General features: G+C 46.1%; 1 protein-coding gene across 3 annotated transcripts; it reads left to right on the forward strand.

Moving 5' to 3' along the window:
• Positions 1–212: 212 nt before the first annotated feature.
• Positions 213–21,445, forward strand: LOC135508867 (beta-hexosaminidase subunit alpha-like). 3 transcript variants are annotated; one of them, XM_064929069.1, is made up of 8 exons: positions 213–565; positions 1,020–1,127; positions 5,777–5,842; positions 5,940–5,986; positions 7,052–7,162; positions 9,129–9,230; positions 15,826–15,958; positions 21,261–21,445. In XM_064929069.1, exons 1-8 carry the CDS (start codon positions 298–300, stop codon positions 21,443–21,445), a joined length of 1,020 nt encoding a protein of 339 aa, XP_064785141.1. In that variant the 5' UTR covers positions 213–297. The 3 variants fall into 3 exon arrangements, with proteins under 3 accessions (XP_064785141.1, XP_064785143.1, XP_064785142.1); XM_064929071.1 differs by lacking the exon at positions 21,261–21,445 and adding an exon at positions 17,924–18,063; XM_064929070.1 differs by lacking the exon at positions 21,261–21,445 and adding an exon at positions 17,218–17,403.
• The last annotated feature ends 1,891 nt before the right edge of the window (positions 21,446–23,336 follow it).

Consider the following 23,336-nt stretch of genomic DNA (forward strand, 5'->3'; position numbering starts at 1 on the left):
CGTCAGATCATCATTCTCCCTTTCTTGGGCAAGGAACATTTTAAAGTAGACTTGGATCTGACGAGGTAAAAACGTAATTTAAGTGTTGGGGGTTTTAGGACTGTTTACTTTGCGTTTGGACCGGAACCCGAATGTGGGATTCACACCTGATCACGTGATTTGTTTGAGTCTGAAAGCGTATGCCTGTATCACGTGACTCTCTTCCAGTTCAGTCTTCCTACTTTGAACGCCAGGACCGTACAGCACACTGTACATCCGCAAGAACACCAATTTGACATTCTAGACTCACGTGATACAATGGAAGAGAAAACTATCTCCAACTCCAGGCGTTGTTCTAAACAATGGCTTTGGTTCATGGTTTTGTTCATGTCCTTCTCTGTAATCTACGTGGATGCGGTGTGGCCGATGCCTCAGATGATCAGCTCTTCCATGGCCCGATACACACTAAATCCAAGGGAGTTTATTTTTCAGTACTCTAGTGGATCATCCGCTCAACCCGGTTGTTCTCTTCTGGACTCGGCTTTCGAGAGATACTTCCCGCTCATCTTCACGGATTATAGGGCAGGTAATAACAACATTTTAAATAAATGTATAACAGTTTTAAGTTCTGTGAATCAGTCCTCATCGTTCATTGGTCACGGTCAGTTGTTGGGAGTATTCTGATTTTGAAAACCATGTTGCCAACCATTGTAGAGCAAAACAAAAGGGACCTTTGGTTTGGTACCTATTCATCATGTGACTTTTAGTTCAATGAACACTGCAGAGCCCCAGCAACACTGCAGAGCCCCAGCAACACTGCATAACACCTGTTATTTAAAAGGAATTAATTTAAGAATATGCCTGCTTAATGACCTAACCTTTATTAGAAGCAGAGTTTATTTGGTTATATTTGAGAGTTTTCACATATTTCACATATTTTATGACTACCATTTTAGATTTTTGAGTAGTACAGGTGAGCTATTTCACATAATTCATCATGTTCATTGATGTTTATGTTCATATGTTTGTGTTTGATTCAGCCAGACCCAGACAGCACAATGAATGGTTTAGGTTCCCTTTCACCGTTGTGGTCCATGTGGAGAGAGCAGAATGTGAGGGCTATCCAGACGCAGACTCCTCAGAAAGCTGTAAGTGATGAAACACTAAAACACACTCTGTCCTGACACTTCCACTGTGCAGCCCCTGCTGAGTAAATACACATAGTGGTGAAAGAGTACTGAAATATCCTTCTCCAGTAGAAGTAATATTACTGGTTTAAAAAAAGACTCAAGTAAAAAGTAGCTCATGTAAAAAGTATTCAGAGTAAAAGTAATGTGGTTACTTTTAAAGGGTACTTTCATAAATCAGATTTTATTTGTCACATACACATGGTTAGTAGATGTTAATGCGAGTGTAGCGAAATGCTTGTACTTCTAGTTCCGACAATGCAGTAATATTTAACAAATAATCTAATAAATTCACAACAACTACCTAATACACACAAATCTAAAGGGGTGAATGAGAATATGTACATGTAAGCATATGGATGAGCTGTGGCCGAGTGGCATAGGCAAGATGGTATAAAGATGGTATAAAATACAGTATATACAGTGGGGAGAACAAGTATTTGATACACTGCCGATTTTGCAGGTTTTCCTACTTACAAAGCATGAAGAGGTCTGTAATTTTTATCATAGGTACACTTCAACTGTGAGAGACGGAATCTAAAACAAAAATCCAGAAAATTAATTTGCATTTTAATGCATGACATACAGTGGGGCAAAAAAGTATTTAGTCAGCCACCAATTGTGCAAGTTCTCCTACTTAAAAAGATGAGAGGCCTGTAATTGTCATCATAGGTACACTTCAACTATGACAGACAAAATGAGGAAAACAAATCCAGAAAATCACATTGTAGGATTTTTAATGAATTTATTTGCAAATTATGGTGTGAAATAAGTATTTTGTCACCTACAAACAAGCAAGATTTCTGGCTCTCACAGACTTCTTCTTTAAGAGGCTCCTCTGTCATCCACTCGTTACCTGTATTAATGGCACCTGTTTGAACTTGTTATCAGTATAAAAGACACCTGTCCACAACCTCAAACAGTCACACTACAAACTGTAAGTATTTGATCACCTACCAACCAGTAAGAATTCCGGCTCTCACAGACCTAAAGGACACCAATAAGAAGAAGAGACTTGCTTGGGCCAAGAAACACGAGCAATGGAGAGCAATGGACATTAGACCGGTGGAATTCTGTCCTTTTGTCTGAGTCCACATTTCAGAGTTTAGGTATCAACCTTCGTGTCTTTGTGAGACACAGAGTAAGTTAACGGATGACCTCCATGTGTGGTTCACACCCTGAAGCATGGAGGAGATGGTGTGGGGGTCCATGGCTGGTGACACTGTCATTTATTTAGAATTCAAGGCACACGTTACCAGCAAGGCTACAACCGCATTCTGCAGCGATACGCCGTCCCATCTGGTTTGGGCTTAGTGGGACTATCATTTGTTTTTCAACAGGACAATGACCCAACATACCTCCAGGCTGTGTAAAGGCTATTTGACCAAGAAGGAGAGTGATGGAGGGCTGCATCAGATGACCTGGCCTCCACAATCACCCGACCTCAACCAAATTGTGTTATTTCATTTTTTAATTTTTTTTCACTTATTTAACTTGGTAGGCCAGTTGAGAACAAGTTCTCATTTGCAACTGCGACCTGGCCAAGATAAAGCAAAGCAGTACGACAAAAACAACAACACAGTTACACATGGAGTAAACAATAAACAAGCCAATAACACAATAAACAAGTCAATGACACAGTAGAGAAAAGAAAGTCTATATACAGTGTGTGCAAAAGGCATGAGGAGGTAGGCAATACATAGGCCATAGGAGCAAATAATTACAATTTAGCAGATAGCATTAGTTTTGATGTCCTCACTATTATTCTACAATGTAGAAATAAAGAAACTCATGAATGAGTAGGTGTTCAAAAACCTTTGACTGGTATTGTACCTTAAATTAATCTGCTGATGTTATTACTAATATATCCAACATGCTGTAAACTATTGTCTTAGCAATGAATTGTTTTTAATTCTCATCATCCAACTATGACACACCCCTCACTATTGTCATTGGTTGCATTCATTGCACTGTACATAACCTGGTTCAAGCATTCATTCACCCTGAAGAAGGCACAGCTATGGATAGTTTGTATACAGTGTCCGACTCTCCTTATTTATTTTCATAACCTACACTTTTACTGGCCTTAGTCAGCACCAACTGTGTTGGGGCGTGTGCGCCAGCTCATGCTTTTTATTAGTTAAAACCATCAGAAATACTATTTCAGACATCCTCCAATTGCTACATTTGCACACAAGCCAGGTGTTCCTCATGTGTGCTCAACTAAAATGTATAACAATAAACATTATGTAACAAAGTTAAAACAATTCACACAATTAAACAATGATGGTGCACAAATTAGCGGGAAACAGAGCGTATTCTGGAGAGAGACGTACCTATACCCCCACACACCTTGTGTCTCCATATGACGTTGAGAAATAGTGCATTATGGGTAGTGTAGATGATATCCGGATATAAGTTAATAAATATTCACAAAAATAATGTTTGTAGTTATAGGTAACCAGATTGCTATTACAACTAAGTTAATAACACACACTTACTGTGGTGAGTAAGAACTCATGCTTCTGAAGGATTCAAATTGATTATGGGGGTCTTCTGAAGACCCCCTCCATTGATTATGTTAATTGCTTACATGTCATTGTACTTATGCTCACCGTATAGCTGAATATTGAGGCCTCTGTCTGTGTCTAGCTCTTTGCCAGAACGCGCAGCCCCGCGTCTGTGTCTAGCTCTCTGCCAGAACGCGCAGCCCCGCGTCTGTGTCTTGCTCTCTGCCAGAACGCGCAGCCCCGCGTCTGTGTCTTGCTCTCTGCCAGAACGCGCAGCCCCGCGTCTGTGTCTAGCTCTCTGCCAGAACGCGCAGCCCCGCGTCTGTGTCTAGCTCTCTGCCAGAACGCGCAGCCCCGCGTCTGTGTCTAGCTCTCTGCCAGAACGCGCAGCCTCTTGTCTGTCTAGCTCTTTGCCAGAACGCGCAGCCCCGCGTCTGTGTCTAGCTCTCTGCCAGAACGCGCAGCCCCGCGTCTGTGTCTAGCTCTCTGCCAGAACGCGCAGCCTCTCGTCTGTGTCTAGCTCTCTGCCAGAACGCGCAGACTCTCGTCTGTGTCTAGCTCTCTGCCAGAACGCGCAGCCTCTCGTCTGTGTCTAGCTCTCTGCCAGAACGCGCAGCCTCTCGTCTGTGTCTAGCTCTCTGCCAGAACGCGCAGCCCCGCGTCTGTGTCTAGCTCTCTGCCAGAACGCGCAGCCCCGCGTCTGTGTCTAGCTCTCTGCCAGAACGCGCAGCCCCCGTCTGTGTCCAGCTCTCTGCCAGAACGCGCAGCCCCGCGTCTGTGTCTAGCTCTCTGCCAGAACGCGCAGCCCCGTGTCTGTGTCTTGCTCTCTGCCAGAACGCGCAGCCCCGCGTCTGTGTCTAGCTCTCTGCCAGAACGCGCAGCCCCGCGTCTGTGTCTAGCTCTCTGCCAGAACGCGCAGCCTCTTGTCTGTCTAGCTCTTTGCCAGAACGCGCAGCCCCGCGTCTGTGTCTAGCTCTCTGCCAGAACGCGCAGCCCCGCGTCTGTGTCTTGCTCTCTGCCAGAACGCGCAGCCCCGCGTCTGTGTCTAGCTCTCTGCCAGAACGCGCAGCCTCTCGTCTGAGAAAAGGGACTGAGGGTGATAGAGAGACAGTGTCTGTTTTTCTCTGAAACAAGGGCAGATTTGCATGCCACTGAGACAGGTTCTCAGAAACCTTGTGTTAACAATAACTTGTTCTTTGAGCTGCACATGCAGGGTTTGACATATGAGATCGCACCGTAAGGTGTGACCTCGGGTATATAAGATCATGTCTTTCTTTTGTTCGGGGCAGAACTCAGGAGAGACATCAGTTGTATGTCTGATGTTTGATCTTTAACTTCTGTCTACAGCTGTATTTTGATTAAGATAGTTCTGATTTATAAGTGCACATTTTGAGTATTCCTTATTTGTTCAGTAAATAACGGAGCCCAGAAAAGTGGAACCAACATGTCCTACCCTTTAAAACAGGGGTGGCAAACTCATTCCATGGAGGGCGGAGTGTTTGCGGGTTTTTGTTTTTTAGAACCTAGACAACCAGGTGTGGTGAGTTCCTTACTAATTAGTGACCATAATTAATCAATCAAGTACCAAAGTATCAAGGGTGGAGCGAAAACCCACAGACACTCAGCGCTCTGTGGAATGAGTTTGACACGTTCTTTAAAATAAAAAAAACTTTATCTTGATAATTAGTGAATTGGCATGTCTGAACCTGAACGTCGTTAATCATCACATTGAAAAGGAAGAGAGGAAATGAATGAAGTTCACTCACCCACCACTTGGCTCACCCACCCCTTGACTCACCCACTCACTCAAACTCCCTTTTTCACTGAAATGAATGTAGGAACTAAGTTCATTCACTCACCCCCTCACTCAAAGTCCCTCTCACTCACATTGTTCAGAAAGAGTACTGAAATATCCTACTTCAGTAGAAGTATTTCTACTTTAATTCGATTTTATTCCAGTAGTATTAAAAATGACTGACTTTGAAAAATACGAGTACTCTGAAAAGTTACTAAATTACAGTAACGTGAGTGTTTGTAATTAGTTACTTTACACCTCTGAATACACAAGGCTGATTTGAATCTTTCTTTCTTGTGCTATAGACAAGCTGAGTGTGTGTTCTGGCCAGGCAGCACTGAGGGCTGAGACGGTATGGGGCGCACTCAGAGGTAGAAACACAAGTGATCAATACGATACAAATCAGTGATCAATACAATCAAAGATGTCCGTTGATGATGTAACCACATGTCCTCTGGTAAATAACAGGTTTGGAGTCATTCAGTCAGCTGGTCTACCAAGATGACTTTGGGGAGGTAAGTCATAACTGAACAGTCAACATTGTGTTTTATTTTATTTTACCTTTTATTTAACTGGGCAAGTCAGTTAAGAACAAATTCTTATTTCCAATGACGGTCTAGGAACATTGGGCTAACTACCTTGTTCAGGGGCAGAACGACAGATTTTTACCTTGTCAGCTCGGGGATTCAATCTGCAAACTTTCTGTTACGTCCAACGCACTAACCACTAGGCTACCTGCCTCCCCTCCACACTAACCACTAGGCTACCTGCCGCCCCTCCACACTAACCACTAGGCTACCTGGCTAACCACTAGGCTACCTGCCGCCCCTCCACCCTCCACTCTAACCACAGGCTACCTGCCGCCCCTCCACACTAACCACAGGCTAGGCTACCTGCCGCCCCTCCACACTAACCACTAGGGCTAACCCTAGGCCTGCCGCCTCCCCTAACCCAGGCACTAACCTAACCACTAGGCTAGGCTACCTGCCGCCCCTCCACACTAACCACTAGGCTACCTGCCGCCCCTCCACACTAACCACTAGGCTACCTGCCGCCCCTCCACACTAACCACTAGGCTACCTGCCGCCCCTCCACACTAACCACTAGGCTACCTGCCGCCCCTCCACACTAACCACTAGGCTACCTGCCGCCCCTCCACTCTAACCACTAGGCCCTCCACACTAACCACTAGGCTACCTGCCGCCCCTCCACACTAACCACTAGGCTACCTGCCGCCCTGGTAGCCTACTGTGTGTGTACTTGTACTACTGAATACCAGAATTCCTCACAAGTAGGGAAAAAAACTCACTAGTGAAGACATTGTGGTCGTTCTTCACTTTTAAAAAGGTTATTAGGGTTGGAATTAGGTTTATAATTAGGTTTAGGGTTAGGGATTTTGGTGTTTAGGTTAGGGGTTATACGGTTTTCAATCTGATTTTTACATTTTTACTCACCAAAAGGTGTGTGTGTGTGAGTGAGAGAGAACTGAACAGTCAACATGCTGCCAACAATATGATTTGCAAAAATGGATCAAACTTGATCTGATCATTTCTGTTCTCTATCAATCTGATTTATTTCAGTATTTTGTGAATGAGACTGAGATAGAAGACTTTCCCCGCTTCCAGTTCCGAGGGATATTATTGGATACGTCACGTCACTACCTGCCTTTACACGCTATTCTGAAGACCCTGGTAAAGATATATATTTACACATACAGTATCAGTCAAAAGTTTGGACACATCTACTCCTTTCAGGGTTTTTCGTTATTTGTACTATTTTCTACATTGTAGAATAATAGTGAAGACATCAAACCTATGAAATAACATATATGGAATCATGTAGTAACCAAAAAAGTGTTAAAAAAATCAAAATAAATTGTAGATTCCTCAAAGTAGCCACCCTTTGCCTTGATGACAGCTTTGCACACTCTTAGCATTTGTCTCAACCAGCTTCATGAGGTAGTGACATGGAATGCATTTCAATTGACAGGTGTGCCTTGTTAAAAGTTAATTTGTGGAATTTCTTTCCTTAATGAGTTTGAGCCAATCAGTTGTGTTGTGACAAGGTAGAGTTGCTCTAGTCGGCTGGCCCTCGCTACATATTCATCGCCAGACCCACGCCATTTGCACACACTGTATATTGACTTTTTTTTTCTATTGTGTTATTGACTATGTTTGTTTATTCCTTGTGTAACTCTGTGTTGTTTTTGTCGCACTGCTTTGCTTTATCTTGGCCAGGTCGCAGTTGTAAATGAGAACTTGTTCTCAACTAGCTTACCTAGTAAAATAAAATAAAAAACAGCCCTATTTGGTAAGAGGCCAAGTCCATATTATGGCATGAACAGCTCAAATAAGCAAAGAGAAACGACAGTCCATCATTACTTTCAGACATGAAGGTCAGTCATTACAGAACATTTCAAGAACTTTTAAAGTTTCTTTAAGTGCAGAGGCAAAAACCATCAAGCGCTATGATGAAACTGGCTCTCATGAGGACCGCCAAGCAATGGAAGCCCCAGAGTTACCTCTGCTGCAGAGGATAAGTTCATTAGAGTTTCCAGCCTCAGAAATTGCAGCCCAAATAAATGCTTCACAGAGTTCAAGTAACAGACACATCTTAACATCAACTGTTCAGAGAAGACTGTGAATCAGGCCTTCATGGTCAAATTGCTGCAAAGAAACCACTACTAAAGGACACCAATAAGAAGAAGACTTGCTTGGGCCAAGAAACACGAGCAATGAACATTAGACTGGTGGAATTCTGTCCTTTTGGTCTGATGAGATTTTTGGTTCCAACTGCCTTGTCTTTGTGAGACGAAGAGTAGCCGCATGTGTGGTTCCCACCGTGAAGCATGGAGGAGGAGGTGTGATGATGCTTTGCTGGTGACACTGTCTGTGATTTATTTAGAATTCAAGACACACTTAATGAGCATGGCTACCACAGCATTCTGCAGCGATACACCATCCCATCTGGTTTGCGATTAGTGGAACTATAATCTGTTTTTCAACAGGACACTGACCCAACACACCTCCAGGCTGTGTAATGGCTATTTGACCAAGAAGGAGAGTGATGTAGTGCTGTATCAGATGACCTGGCCTCCACAATCACCTGACCTCAACCCAATTGAGATGGTTTGGGATGAGTTGGACCGCAGAGTGAAGGAAAAGCAGCCAACAAGTGCTCAGCATATGTGAGAACTCCTTCCAAACTGTTGGAAAAGCATTCCAAGTGAAGCTGGTTGTGAGAATACCAAGATTGTTGAAAGCTCTCATGGCAAAGGGTGGCTACTTTGAAGAATCTAAAATCTATTTTGATTTGTTTATCACTTTTTTTTTGGTTACTACATAATTCCATATGTGTTGTTCTTTTATAGTTTTGACGTCTTCAATATTATTCTACAATGTGAAAAATAGTACAAATAAAGAAAAACCCTTGAATGAGTAGGTGTGTCCAAACTTTTGACTGGTTCTGTATATACATTTGAGTTCTAACATTGAGGTCCAGTTGTCAGCTCACGTTACGCCTTCTCCTCGACTACAAAGCACTTTGAATGGTGGATTTCCATTGAGACTGATTTTTAGTCCTGGACGAGGCTTAATCTGACTCGGACAGGGTATATATAAATGATACTCACTTCAGATCCTTATCCTTGTTTACTAGGATGCGATGTCCTACAACAAGTTCAATGTTTTCCACTGGCACATCGTGGACGACCCCTCCTTCCCCTACCAGAGTAGCACCTTCCCTGACCTCAGCAGCAAGGTGAGAGGAGAGGACCTGTAATGGAGCTGAACATTTATAATGCCTTATGATGCTGTTATAAAACATAAAGGCTTATGACATGTTAAACCAGCAAGGTGAGAGGACTGGAGCTCTCTGGCCTGGGATATGGTAAAGCATTAATAATGCCTTATGATGTTATAATACACTATAAAGGCACATTATAAACATGCTTATAACCAGTAATAAAGCTGTATAACTGCAGGACTTAAGTAAAGTGTTGAAGGAAAATGTAGAGTGTTAAGCTCTCAGGTTCTCTTTTTTAATGTTTTATTTCACTTGGAAAGTGGAAGAATCATAATTAGTTGGGTAACATAGATAATTCCTATCTGCATAATATGCTGATGTGAGATACTTATTAGAATGTGTCCCTTTGGACTCTGGTGTTGGCCGTTGCACTTCTTCCCTCAGCTGGGACTCAGTCACCTGGGGCCCAGAGAGGGGAGAGGTCAGGCTTGTCTTTCACATGTTCCTGGTGCTATGCAGAATATCATTCTTAAACCACGTGAAGGGAGGGTGTGATTAATGGGGAACCAATTACTGGATTCCACAATGTCTGTGCGCCAGTCACTCCCTCCTTTGGCCTTGGGGGAGATAAGGTCTGAGACTACATGTGTGGGGTAGTGTCTGGAGTTGACAATTGATTTATGCCATTGGTCGAGTTGGTGTTTTTGTGCTATGAAGTACCAGGAACCCTTTCGCTTTCTGGCCCTTGGCTCTAACCACTAGGCTACCTGCCGCCACTGTAGTTTCCCCTTCCACTTGAGGAAACTGGATAGACACAGGTGGTTCTGATAGAGTTGCTGAAAAGATGTTCTGCAGCTGAACTGTAAACCTGGTCCCAGTTCTGTTTCACAATTCTATAAGGATTTGGCAGGTGAACAGAAACAGATAGGTTTTGTTCAGCTGATGTTGTGATTGGCTCTTTGTCCAAGGGTGCTTTACCTTACCTGCGTGTGCCTCTCAATAAATAACCACTAGAGTAAATAACCACTAGAGAAGCTTTAACCAAGTTTAATTCTGCCCAAAGGTTCTGTAATTCAGACAACATTTGTCTCATCCAGATATGTATATCCCACTTAAGACACTTCTCCTTCTCTCCAATCCTTCTTATGATTTAACAGGAAAAGAGTAACAAGATCCCAAACCCTTATTACTCCCTTCAGGTGACCTGTCCTCACCTCCTGACCTCAACCCCTCCTTCACCTAATCTACAGATGTCCGTCTCCCCTGTATCAACACGGTGCTCTACTCCCGTCCCCCAACACATTCCACAGCTATCTGTCCTCCTACAGAGGCATAAAACCCAGTCTCTTTCATTTCCTATCTCAATGTTCAAAGTTTAGCCAATTCCAACAATACAATCAGGGTTAAAGTGGCTGAGCAGCAAGATAAAAAAATAAATAGATAGTAGCAGCAACGCATGGCGTGTGTGTTAGCAGAGAGTCATTTGAATAGAGGCTGAACGCTCCCTGGTGACAACAACACTAGGCTCCAGAGCATCGAAGCTGTAAAACAGGAAATAACAAAATAATTGAGAAGATATTACAACCTTGCATAACAAGGATAAGAAGAATGACCTCATACAATGCAAGGAAAATTAGATTCACCTGAAGTGCTGGTCCTGCTTCATCAGGTGTTGTTGCCTGCCATAGCTTTCCACCAGCACCGTAACATCCTCCAGTCCAATCAGCTGTGGGCTGTTGACCCCTGTCACAGTGCTGTTCTTCACAACACCAGCAATCTCAGACAAAGTGTTCACTCTGGTCTTTCTGAAGCGCTGCTCGATGAGGCCGAAGCACCAGTAGGGGGCACACTTGGTGTGGCCTGTGATCAGGAAGTGAAGGTCCAGACTGTGGTGGAGCTTGTGCATGGTCCACCAGGTACAGTACCAGAGCACAAACGTGTTCTGGGTTTGGCCACTGCAGTTGTGAGGAGGGTCAGGAGGATAGTAGATGGGACCTGGCTACATAGGGTCAGAAGGATAGTAGATGGGACCTGGCTACATAGGGTCAGAAGGATAGTAGATGGACCTGCTACATAGGGTCAGAAGGATAGAGGATGGGACCTGGCTACATAGGGTCAGAAGGATAGTAGATGGGACCTGGCTACATAGGGTCAGGAGGATAGTAGATGGGACATGGCTACATAGGGTCAGAAGGATAGAGGATGGGACCTGGCTACATAGGGTCAGAAGGATAGTGGATGGGACCTGGCTACATAGGGTCAGAAGGATAGTAGATGGGACCTGGCTACATAGGGTCAGAAGGATAGTAGATGGGACCTGGCTACATAGGGTCAGAAGGATAGTAGATGGACCTGGCTACATAGGGTCAGAAGGATAGTAGATGGGACCTGGCTACATAGGGTCAGAAGGAGAGTAGATGGGACCTGGCTACATAGGGTCAGGAGGATAGTAGATGGACCTGGGTCAGAAGGATAGTAGATGGGACCTGGCTACATAGGGTCAGAAGGATAGTAGATGGGACCTGGCTACATAGGGTCAGAAGGAGAGTAGATGGGACCTGGCTACATAGGGTCAGGAGGATAGTAGATGGACCTGGGTCAGAAGGATAGTAGATGGGACCTGGCTACATAGGGTCAGGAGGATAGTAGATGGGACCTGGCTACATAGGGTCAGGAGGATAGTAGATGGACCTGGGTCAGGAGGATAGTAGATGGACCTGGCTACATAGGGTCAGGAGGATAGTAGATGGACCTGGCTACATAGGGTCAGAAGGATAGTAGATGGGACCTGGCTACATAGGGTCAGAAGGATAGCAGATGGGACCTGGCTACATAGGGTCAGGAGGATAGTAGATGGACCTGGCTACATAGGGTCAGGAGGATAGTAGATGGACCTGGCTACATAGGGTCAGGAGGATAGTAGATGGGACCTGGGTCAGAAGGATAGTAGATGGACCTGGCTACATAGGGTCAGGAGGATAGTAGATGGGACCTGGCTACATAGGGTCAGAAGGATAGTAGATGGACCTGGCTACATAGGGTCAGGAGGATAGTAGATGGACCTGGCTACATAGGGTCAGGAGGATAGTAGATGGACCTGGCTACATAGGGTCAGAAGGACAGTAGATGGGACCTGGCTACATAGGGTCAGGAGGATAGTAGATGGACCTGGGTCAGAAGGAGAGTAGATGGGACCTGGCTACATTGGGTCAGAAGGATAGCAGATGGGACCTGGCTACATAGGGTCAGGAGGATAGTAGATGGGACCTGGCTACATAGGGTCAGGAGGATAGTAGATGGACCTGGCTAAATAGGGTCAGAAGGATAGTAGATGGGACCTGGCTACATAGGGTCAGAAGGATAGCAGATGGGACCAGGCTACATAGGGTCAGAAGGACAGTAGATGGGACCTGGCTACATAGGGTCAGGAGGATAGTAGATGGGACCTGGCTACATAGGGTCAGGAGGATAGTAGATGGACCAGGGTCAGGAGGATAGTAGATGGGACCTGGCTACATAGGGTCAGAAGGAGAGTAGATGGACCTGGCTACATAGGGTCAGGAGGATAGTAGATGGACCAGGGTCAGGAGGATAGTAGATGGGACCTGGCTGCATAGGGTCAGAAGGATAGTAGATGGGACCTGGCTACATAGGGTCAGAAGGATAGTAGATGGGACCTGGCTACATAGGGTCAGAAGGATAGTAGATGGACCTGGCTACATAGGGTCAGAAGGATAGTAGATGGGACCTGGCTACATAGGGTCAGAAGGATAGTAGATGGGACCTGGCTACATAGGGTCAGAAGGATAGTAGATGGGAGCTGGCTACATAGGGTCAGGAGGATAGTAGATGGGACCTGGATAGTAGATGGGACCTGGCTACATAGGGTCAGAAGGAGAGTAGATGGACCTGGCTACAGAGGGTCAGAAGGATAGTAGATGGGACCTGGCTACATAGGGTCAGGAGGATAGTAGATGGACCTGGCTACATAGGGTCAGAAGGATAGTAGATGGGACCTGGCTACATAGGGTCAGAAGGATAGCAGATGGGACCTGGCTACATAGGGTCAGGAGGATAGTAGATGGACCTGGCTACATAGGGTCAGGAGGATAGTAGATGGACCTGGCTACATAGGGTCAGGAGGATAGTAGATGGGACCTGGGTCAGAAGGATAGTAGATGGACCTGGCTACATAGGGTCAGGAGGATAGTAGATGGACCTGGCTACATAGGGTCAGGAGGATAGTAGATGGACCTGGCTACATAGGGTCAGAAGGACAGTAGATGGGACCTGGCTACATAGGGTCAGGAGGATAGTAGATGGACCTGGGTCAGAAGGATAGTAGATGGGACCTGGCTACATAGGGTCAGAAGGATAGTAGATGGACCTGGCTACATAGGGTCAGAAGGACAGTAGATGGGACCTGGCTACATTGGGTCAGAAGGATAGCAGATGGGACCTGGCTACATAGGGTCAGGAGGATAGTAGATGGGACCTGGCTACATAGGGTCAGGAGGATAGTAGATGGGACCTGGCTACATAGGGTCAGGAGGATAGTAGATGGACCTGGCTAAATAGGGTCAGAAGGATAGTAGATGGGACCTGGCTACATAGGGTCAGAAGGATAGCAGATGGGACCTGGCTACATAGGGTCAGAAGGACAGTAGATGGGACCTGGCTACATAGGGTCAGGAGGATAGTAGATGGGACCTGGCTACATAGGGTCAGGAGGATAGTAGATGGACCAGGGTCAGGAGGATAGTAGATGGGACCTGGCTACATAGGGTCAGAAGGAGAGTAGATGGACCTGGCTACATAGGGTCAGGAGGATAGTAGATGGACCAGGGTCAGGAGGATAGTAGATGGGACCTGGCTGCATAGGGTCAGAAGGATAGTAGATGGGACCTGGCTACATAGGGTCAGAAGGATAGTAGATGGGACCTGGCTACATAGGGTCAGAAGGATAGTAGATGGACCTGGCTACATAGGGTCAGAAGGATAGTAGATGGGACCTGGCTACATAGGGTCAGAAGGATAGTAGATGGGACCTGGCTACATAGGGTCAGAAGGATAGTAGATGGGAGCTGGCTACATAGGGTCAGGAGGATAGTAGATGGGACCTGGATAGTAGATGGGACCTGGCTACATAGGGTCAGAAGGAGAGTAGATGGACCTGGCTACAGAGGGTCAGAAGGATAGTAGATGGGACCTGGCTACATAGGGTCAGAAGGATAGTAGATGGGACCTGGCTACATAGGGTCAGAAGGATAGTAGATGGGACCTGGCAACAGGGTCAGAAGGAGAGTAGATGGACCTGGGTCAGAAGGAGAGTAGATGGACCTGGGTCAGAAGGAGAGTAGATGGACCTGGGTCAGAAGGAGAGTAGATGGACCTGGGTCAGAAGGAGAGTAGATGGACCTGGGTCAGAAGGAGAGTAGATGGACCTGGGTCAGAAGGAGAGTAGATCGACCTGGGTCAGAAGGAGAGTCGATGGATCTGGGTCAGAAGGATAGTAGATGGGACCTGGATCAGAAGGATATTAGATGGGACCTGGCTACATAGGGTCAGAAGGATAGTAGATGGGACCAGGCTACATAGGGTCAGAAGGATAGTAGATGGGACCTGGCTACATAGGGTCAGGAGGATAGTAGATGGACCTGGGTCAGGAGGATAGTAGATGGGACCTGGCTACATAGGGTCAGAAGGATAGTAGATGGACCTGGGTCAGGAGGATAGTAGATGGCAGGAAAATGATGTGGATATATTGAAGCAACATCTCAAGACATCAGTCAGGAAGTTAATGCTTGATCGCAAATGGGTCTTCCAAATGGAAAATGACCCCAAGCATGCTTCCAAAGTTGTGGCAAAATGGCTTAAGGACCAGAAAGTCAAGGTATTGGAGTGGCCATCACAAAGCCCTGACCTTTAAATCCTATAGAAAATGTGTGGGCAGAACTGAAATAGCGTTTGCGAGCAAGGAGGCCGACATACCTGACTCAGTTACACCAATCCAAACTCATCACTTGGTGTGGCAGGGTAGACGCGTGGTTAGAGCGTTTGACTAGTAACTGGAAGGTTGCAAGTTCAAACCCCCGAGCTGACAAGGTACAAATCTGTCGTTCTGCCCCTGAACAGGCAGTTAACCCACTGTTCCTAGGCAGTCATTAAAAATAAGAATTTGTTCTTAACTGACTTGCCTAGTAAAATAAAGGTAAAATAAAAAATAAAAAAAATGTTCAGCCCACTCATTGTCTCAGCTAATCATGGCTAGTGGGAAGGTTGTTGACTTTTTCTGTGGCTTAACCAACTAAGCTCGTAATTTATAATTTTATTCGTATTTACAGATAGCATAAACCATTATTAAGGCACATTAAAGTTTACATGTTCGAGAAGGTATTTCTGCAAAAAAAAACAACATTTTATACAAAAAGAAAATTTTGTACAAATTTTATACAAAAAAAATCTTCCCGCTAGGCTACCTGCCTCCTACCGCTAGGCTACCTGCCGCCCTCAACAATATTCTATTACTGCTAGGCTACCTGCCTTCAATATTCTATTGTTATCTGATGTTGTGCTTGGCTGATATTCTGCTCGGCTCTGTTTGTCCTAGGGGGCGTTCCATCCGTCGACCCATGTGTACACCCAGATAGATGTGAAGAGGGTTATCGCCCACGCCAGACTCAGAGGCATCAGGGTCCTGGCTGAATTTGACTCCCCGGGACACACCCAGTCATGGGGCAAAGGTAACACACACACCCACAGTCATGGGGCAAAGGTAGCACACACACACACACACCCTCAGTCATAGGGCAAAGGTAACACACACAAACAGTCATGGGGCAAAGGTCACACACACACCCTCAGTCATGGGGCAAAGGTAAACACACACACAAACACACCCTCAGTCATAGGGCAAAGGTAACACACACAAACAGTCATGGGGCAAAGGTCACACACACACACACCCTCAGTCATGGGGCAAAGGTAACACACACAAACAGTCATGGGGCAAAGGTAACACACACACACACCCTCAGTCATGGGGCAAAGGTAACACACACAAACAGTCATTGGGCAAAGGTAACACACACACACACCCTCAGTCATGGGGCAAAGGTAACTCACACACACAGTCATGTGGTAAAGGTAACACACACACACCCTCAGTCATGGGGAAAAGGCAACACACACATCCTCAGTCATGGGGCAAAGGTAACACACACACACACACACACCCTCAGTCATGGGGCAAAGGTAACACACACACACACACAGACAGTCATGGGCAAAGGTAACACACACACACACACAATCATGGGGCAAAGGTAACACACACACACACACACACACACACACACCTTCAGTCATGGGCAAAGGTACACACACACACACACTGTCATGGGCAAAGGTAACACACACAGTCATGGGCAAAGGTAACACACACACGCACACACACACAGTCATGGGCAAAGGTAACACACACACACGCACACACACAGTCATGGGCAAAGGTAACACACACATGCACGCACACACACACACACACACACACACAGTCATGGACTCTGCTTCTTTTTTAATTTTTTGTTTATTTATTTCACCTTTATTTAACCAGGTAGGCTAGTTGAGAACAAGTTCTCATTTACAACTGTGAGCTGGCCAAGATAAAGCAAAGCAGTTCGACACATACAGCAACACAGTTACACATGGAGTAAACAATAAACAAGTCAATAACACAGTAGAAAAAAAGGGTCTATATACATTGTGTGCAAAAGGCATGAGGAGGTAGGCAAATAATTACAATTTTGCAGATTAACACTGGAGTGCTAAATGATCAGATGGTCATGTACAGGTAGAGATACTGGTGTGCAAAAGAACAGAAAAGTAAATAAATAAAAACAGTATGGGGATGAGGTAGGTAAATTGGGTGGGCTATTTACCGATGGACTATGAATTGCTACCTAGATTGAATTGCTACCTCTCCTGACCCCTCTCTCCCCAGGACAGCCCGGTCTCCTGACCCCTCTCTCTCCAGGACAGCCCGGTCTCCTGACCCCTCTCTCTCCAGGACAGCCCGGTCTCCTGACCCCTCTCTCCTCAGGACAGCCCGGTCTCCTGACCCCTCTCTCCTCAGGACAGCCCGGTCTCCTGACCCCTCTCTCCCCACCCATAACCCCCTGACCCCTCTCTCCCCACCCATAACCCCCTGACCCCTCTCTCCCCACCCATAACCCCCTGACCCCTCTCTCCCCACCCATAACCCCCTGACCCCTCTCTCCCCACCCATAACCCCTGACCCCTCTCTCCCCACCCATAACCCCCTGACCCCTCTCTCCCCACCCATAACCCTCAGGACAGCCCCCCTGACCCCTCTCTCCCCACCCATAACCCCCTGACCCCTCTCTCCCCACCCATAACCCCCTGACCCCTCTCTCCCCACCCATAACCCCCTGACCCCTCTCTCCTCAGGACAGCCCGGTCTCCTGACCCCTCTCTCCCCACCCATAACCCCCTGACCCCTCTCTCCTCAGGACAGCCCGGTCTCCTGACCCCTCTCTCCCCACCCATAACCCCCTGACCCCTCTCTCCCCACCCATAACCCCCTGACCCCTCTCTCCCCACCCATAACCCCCTGACCCCTCTCCCCCACCCATAACCCCCTGACCCCTCTCTCCCTACCCATAACCCCCTGACCTCTCTCTCCTCAGGACAGCCCGGTCTCCTGACCCCCTGCTATAAGGGCACAGTTCCCTCTGGGACGTTTGGACCAGTGAACCCAGCCAACTCCTCCAGCTGCTACAGTAGTTCTAACCAGTGGTGTAAAGTTCTTTAGTACTTTAAAGTATCTGTACTTTACTTTACTATTTCTATTTTTGACAACTTTTACTCCACTACATTCCTAAAGAATATAATTGACTTGTTACTCCATACATTTTCCCTGACACCCAAAAGTACTCGTTACATTCTGGATGCTTAACAGGACAGGAAAATGGTCCAATTCACACACTTATCAAGAGAACATCCCTGGTCATCCCTACTGCCTCTGATCTGGTGGACTCACTAAACAGAGAACATCCCTGGTCATCCCGACTGCCTCTGATCTGGAGGACTCACTAAACAGAGAACATCCCTGGTCATCCCTACTGCCTCTGATCTGGTGGACTCACTAAACAGAGAACATCCCTGGTCGTCCCTACTGCCTCTGATCTGGTGGACTCACTAAACAGAGAACATCCCTGGTCATCCCTACTGCCTCTGATCTGGTGGACTCACTAAACAGAGAACATCCCTGGTCATCCCTACTGCCTCTGATCTGGTGGACTCACTAAACAGAGAACATCCCTGGTCATCCCTACTGCCTCTGATCTGGTGGACTCACTAAACAGAGAACATCCCTGGTCATCCCTACTACCTCTGATCTGGAGGACTCACTAAACAGAGAACATCCCTGGTCATCCCGACTGCCTCTGATCTGATGGACTCACTAAACAGAGAACATCCCTGGTCATCCCGACTGCCTCTGATCTGGAGGACTCACTAAACAGAGAACATCCCTGGTCATCCCGACTGCCTCTGATCTGATGGACTCACTAAACAGAGAACATCCCTGGTCATCCCTACTGCCTCTGATCTGATGGACTCACTAAACAGAGAACATCCCTGGTCATCCCTACTGCCTCTGATCCGGAGGACTCACTAAACAGAGAACATCCCTGGTCATCCCGACTGCCTCTGATCTGGAGGACTCACTAAACAGAGAACATCCCTGGTCATCCCTACTGCCTCTGATCTGATGGACTCACTAAACAGAGAACATCCCTGGTCATCCCTACTGTCTCTGATCTGATGGACTCACTAAACAGAGAACATCCCTGGTCGTCCCGACTGCCTCTGATCTGATGGACTCACTAAACAGAGAACATCCCTGGTCATCCTACTGCCTCTGATCTGGAGGACTCACTAAACAGAGAACATCCTAAACAGAGAACATCCCTGGTCATCCTACTGCCTCTGATCTGATGGACTCACTAAACAGAGAACATCCCTGGTCATCCTACTGCCTCTGATCTGGAGGACTCACTAAACAGAGAACATCCCTGGTCATCCCTACTGCCTCTGATCTGGAGGACTCACTAAACAGAGAACATCCCTGGTCATCCCTACTGCCTCTGATCTGGAGGACTCACTAAACAGAGAACATCCCTGGTCATCCCTACTGCCTCTGATCTGGAGGACTCACTAAACAGAGAACATCCCTGGTCATCCCTACTAGCCTCTGATCTGATGGACTCACTAAACAGAGAACATCCCTGGTCATCCCTACTGCCTCTGATCTGGAGGATTCACTAAACAGAGAACATCCCTGGTCATCCCTACTAGCCTCTGATCTGATGGACTCACTAAACAGAGAACATCCCTGGTCATCCCTACTGCCTCTGATCTGGAGGACTCACTAAACACACTTGCTTCTTTTGGAGTGTTGGACTGTGCCCTTGGCTTTCTGTAAAAAACTATAATATGGAGCCATCTTGTTTGCTTAATACAAGGAATTTGAAATGATTTGTACTTTTGATTTAACCTTTTATTTTTTTGACTAGGCAAGTCAGTTAAGAACAAATTCTTATTTACAATGACGGCCTCCTGCGGGGACGGGAGCTGGGATAATTATATATATATTTTTTTAAACTAAAAGTATATTTTAGCAATTACATTTACTTTTGATACATAAGTATATGTTGTTAGGATCTAATCCTCAGAGTAAAACACTCACAGGACACTATGAAAGCTTAGCCAAGTTTATTTTGCCCAGAGGATCTATACAGCTGCATTAAACAAAACATGTTTCCACCACAAATATATATACTCCAATTTAGGCCCTCCTTCTCTCCAATCCTTACATCTATTATGATTTGACAGGATGACGAAGTAATAGGGTAGGTAATAAACCATAATGCCTCCCTTAAGGGGATCTGACCTGACCTCAACCCCTCATTTGTCTAATCCACAGATATCCATCCTTATCCCCTATAGCAATCATGTGACTTCCTCCCATCCACCCAACACATTCCAAAGCCACCTGGCTTCAACAGATAACCATTAACTTCTGATGTAAAAACCAGTCTCTATCACCCCTCAGATACTATAGTCTTACATCTGATATGTCATGTCTCTAGGATAGCAATGTTCCAAGTTTAACCCAGAATCCAACAATTTACAACCAAATACTTTTAGACTTTTACTCTAGTATTTTACTGGGTGACTTTCACTGTTACTTGAGTCATTTTCTAATGACGTTATCTTTTACTCAAGTATGATAACTGGGTACTTTTTCCACCACTTGTTCTAACTAACCATAACCCCCTGACCCCTCTCTCCTCAGGACAGCCCGGTCTCCTGACCCATCTCTCCCCACCCATAACCCCCTGACCCCTCTCTCCTCAGGACAGCCCGGTCTCCTGACCCCTCTCTCCCCACCCATAACCCCCTGACCCCTCTCTCCTCAGGACAGCCCGGTCTCCTGACCCATCTCTCCCCACCCATAACCCCCTGACTCCTCTCTCCTCAGGACAGCCCGGTCTCCTGACCCCTCTCTCCCCACCCATAACCCCCTGACCCCTCTCTCCCCACCCATAACCCCCTGACCCCTCTCTCCTCAGGACAGCCCGGTCTCCTGACCCCCTCTCTCCCCACCCATAACCCCTGACCCCTCTCTCCTCAGGACAGCCCGGTCTCCTGACCCCTCTCTCCCCACCCATAACCCCCTGACCCCTCTCTCCCCACCCATAACCCCCTGACCCTCTCTCCCCACCCATAACCCCCTGACCCCTCTCTCCCCACCCATAACCCCCTGACCCCTCTCTCCCTACCCATAACCCCTTGACCCATCTCTCCCCAGGACAGCCCGGTCTCCTGACCCCCTCTCTCCCCACCCATAACCCCCTGACCCCTCTCTCCCCACCCATAACCCCCTGACCCCTCTCTCCCCACCCATAACCCCCTGACCCCTCTCTCCCCACCCATAACCCCTGACCTCTCTCTCCTCAGGACAGCCCGGTCTTCTGACCCCCTGCTATAAGGGCACAGTTCCCTCTGGGACGTTTGGACCAGTGAACCCAGCCAACTCCTCCAGCTACCAGTTCATGACCCGCCTGTTTAAAGAGGTCACCTCAGTGTTTCCTGACTCTTACGTCCATCTGGGAGGGGACGAGGTAGACTTCACCTGCTGGTAGGTTGATGTTAAGGCTATACAAACTTGATTAACTGTTGACATTTTTTGAATAGTCAAGAAAGTGTGTATATATATCAAAAAGTAGTATATCTCTTGATGCTGTGAGGACATAATTGTTGCTACTGTTCCGTTTGTTTTGTCGAGAGATGTGAAGAGGGTTGTCCATTACAGTATATCTACTTTGTATGGTCTAACTTCCAATGGGTCAATACACACTGACTATACGAAACATTTGTATTGATATTTATTAAGGATCACCATTAGTTCATGCCCATGCAGCAGCTACTCTTCCTGTGGTCCAAACACATTGAGGCACTTTCTTTACACATAACACAAAATATAAAACAGTACATCATGTAACAATATTACACCTCTACATATCTACAATACTAAATGTATTGTACCACCATACCACATTATCAGAATGTACAGTACGTGTGTGTGTGCTAGCACTTAAGAGCCCTGCTCTTTCCATGACAGACTGACCAGGTGAAAGCCATGATCCCTTATTGATGTCACCTGTTAAATCCACTTCTATCAGTGTTGATGAAGGGGAGGAGACGGGTTAAAGAAGGATTTTTAAGGTTTGAGACAATTGAGACATGGATTGTGTATTTGTGCCATTCAGAGGGTGAATGGGCAAGACAAGACATTTCAGTGCCTTTGAACGGGGTACAATAGTAGGTGCCTTTGAACGGGGTATGGTAGCAGGTGCCTTTGAACAGGGTATGGTAGTAGGTGCCTTTGAACGGGGTATGGTAGTAGGTGCCTTTGAACAGGGTATGGTAGTAGGTGTCTTTGAACAGGGTATGGTAGTAGGTGCCTTTGAACAGGGTATGGTAGTAGGTATCTTTGAACAGGGTATGGTAGTAGGTGCCTTTGAACAGGGTATGGTAGTAGGTGCCTTTGAACGGGGTATGGTAGTGCCAGGCGCACCGGTTTGAGTATCTCAGAACTTGATTTGCTGGGTTTTTCATGCTCAACAGTTTCCCATGTGTATTCATTTTAAGAATGGTCCACCACCTAAAAGAACACCCAGCCAACTTGAGAACAACTGTGAGAAGCATTGGAGTCAGCATGGGCCTGCATCCCTTTTGAACGCTTTTGACACCTTGCTGAGTCCATCCCCCGACACATTGAGGCTGTTCTGAGGGCAGGAAGGGGGGGGAGTATTCTCGGTGTATGTCCATATAATAAAGCGGCACATTGACTACATAACCGTCAGATGTACTATAGCTTGAATACATAACTGTCAGATGTACTATAGCTTGAATACATGACCGTCAGATGTATTGTACTATAGCCTGAATACATAACCGTCAGATGTACTATAGCTTGAATACATAACCGTCAGATGTACTATAGCTTGAATACATAACCGTCAGATGTACTGTAGCTTGAATGCATAACCGTCAGATGTACTATAGCTTGAATACATAACCGTCAGATGTACTATAGCTTGAATGCATAACCGTCAGATGTACTATAGCTTGAATGCATAACCGTCAGATGTACTATAGCTTGAATACATAACCGTCAGATGTACTATAGCTTGAATACATAACCGTCAGATGTATTGTACTATAGCTTGAATACATAACCGTTGATGTATTGTACTATAGCCTGAATACATAACTGTCAGAAGTACTATATCTTGAATACATGACCGTCAGATGTACTATAGCTTGAAAACATAACCGTCAGATGTACTATAGCTTGAAAACATAACCGTCAGATGTACTATAGCTTGAATACATAACCGTCAGATGTACTATAGCTTGAATGCATAACCGTCAGATGTACTATAGCTTGAATGCATAACCGTCAGATGTACTATAGCTTGAATACATAACCGTCAGATTTACTATAGCTTGAATACATAACCGTCAGAT

Source organism: Oncorhynchus masou, chromosome 22 (assembly GCF_036934945.1).
Source record: "Oncorhynchus masou masou isolate Uvic2021 chromosome 22, UVic_Omas_1.1, whole genome shotgun sequence".
Lineage (NCBI taxonomy): Eukaryota > Metazoa > Chordata > Actinopteri > Salmoniformes > Salmonidae > Oncorhynchus > Oncorhynchus masou.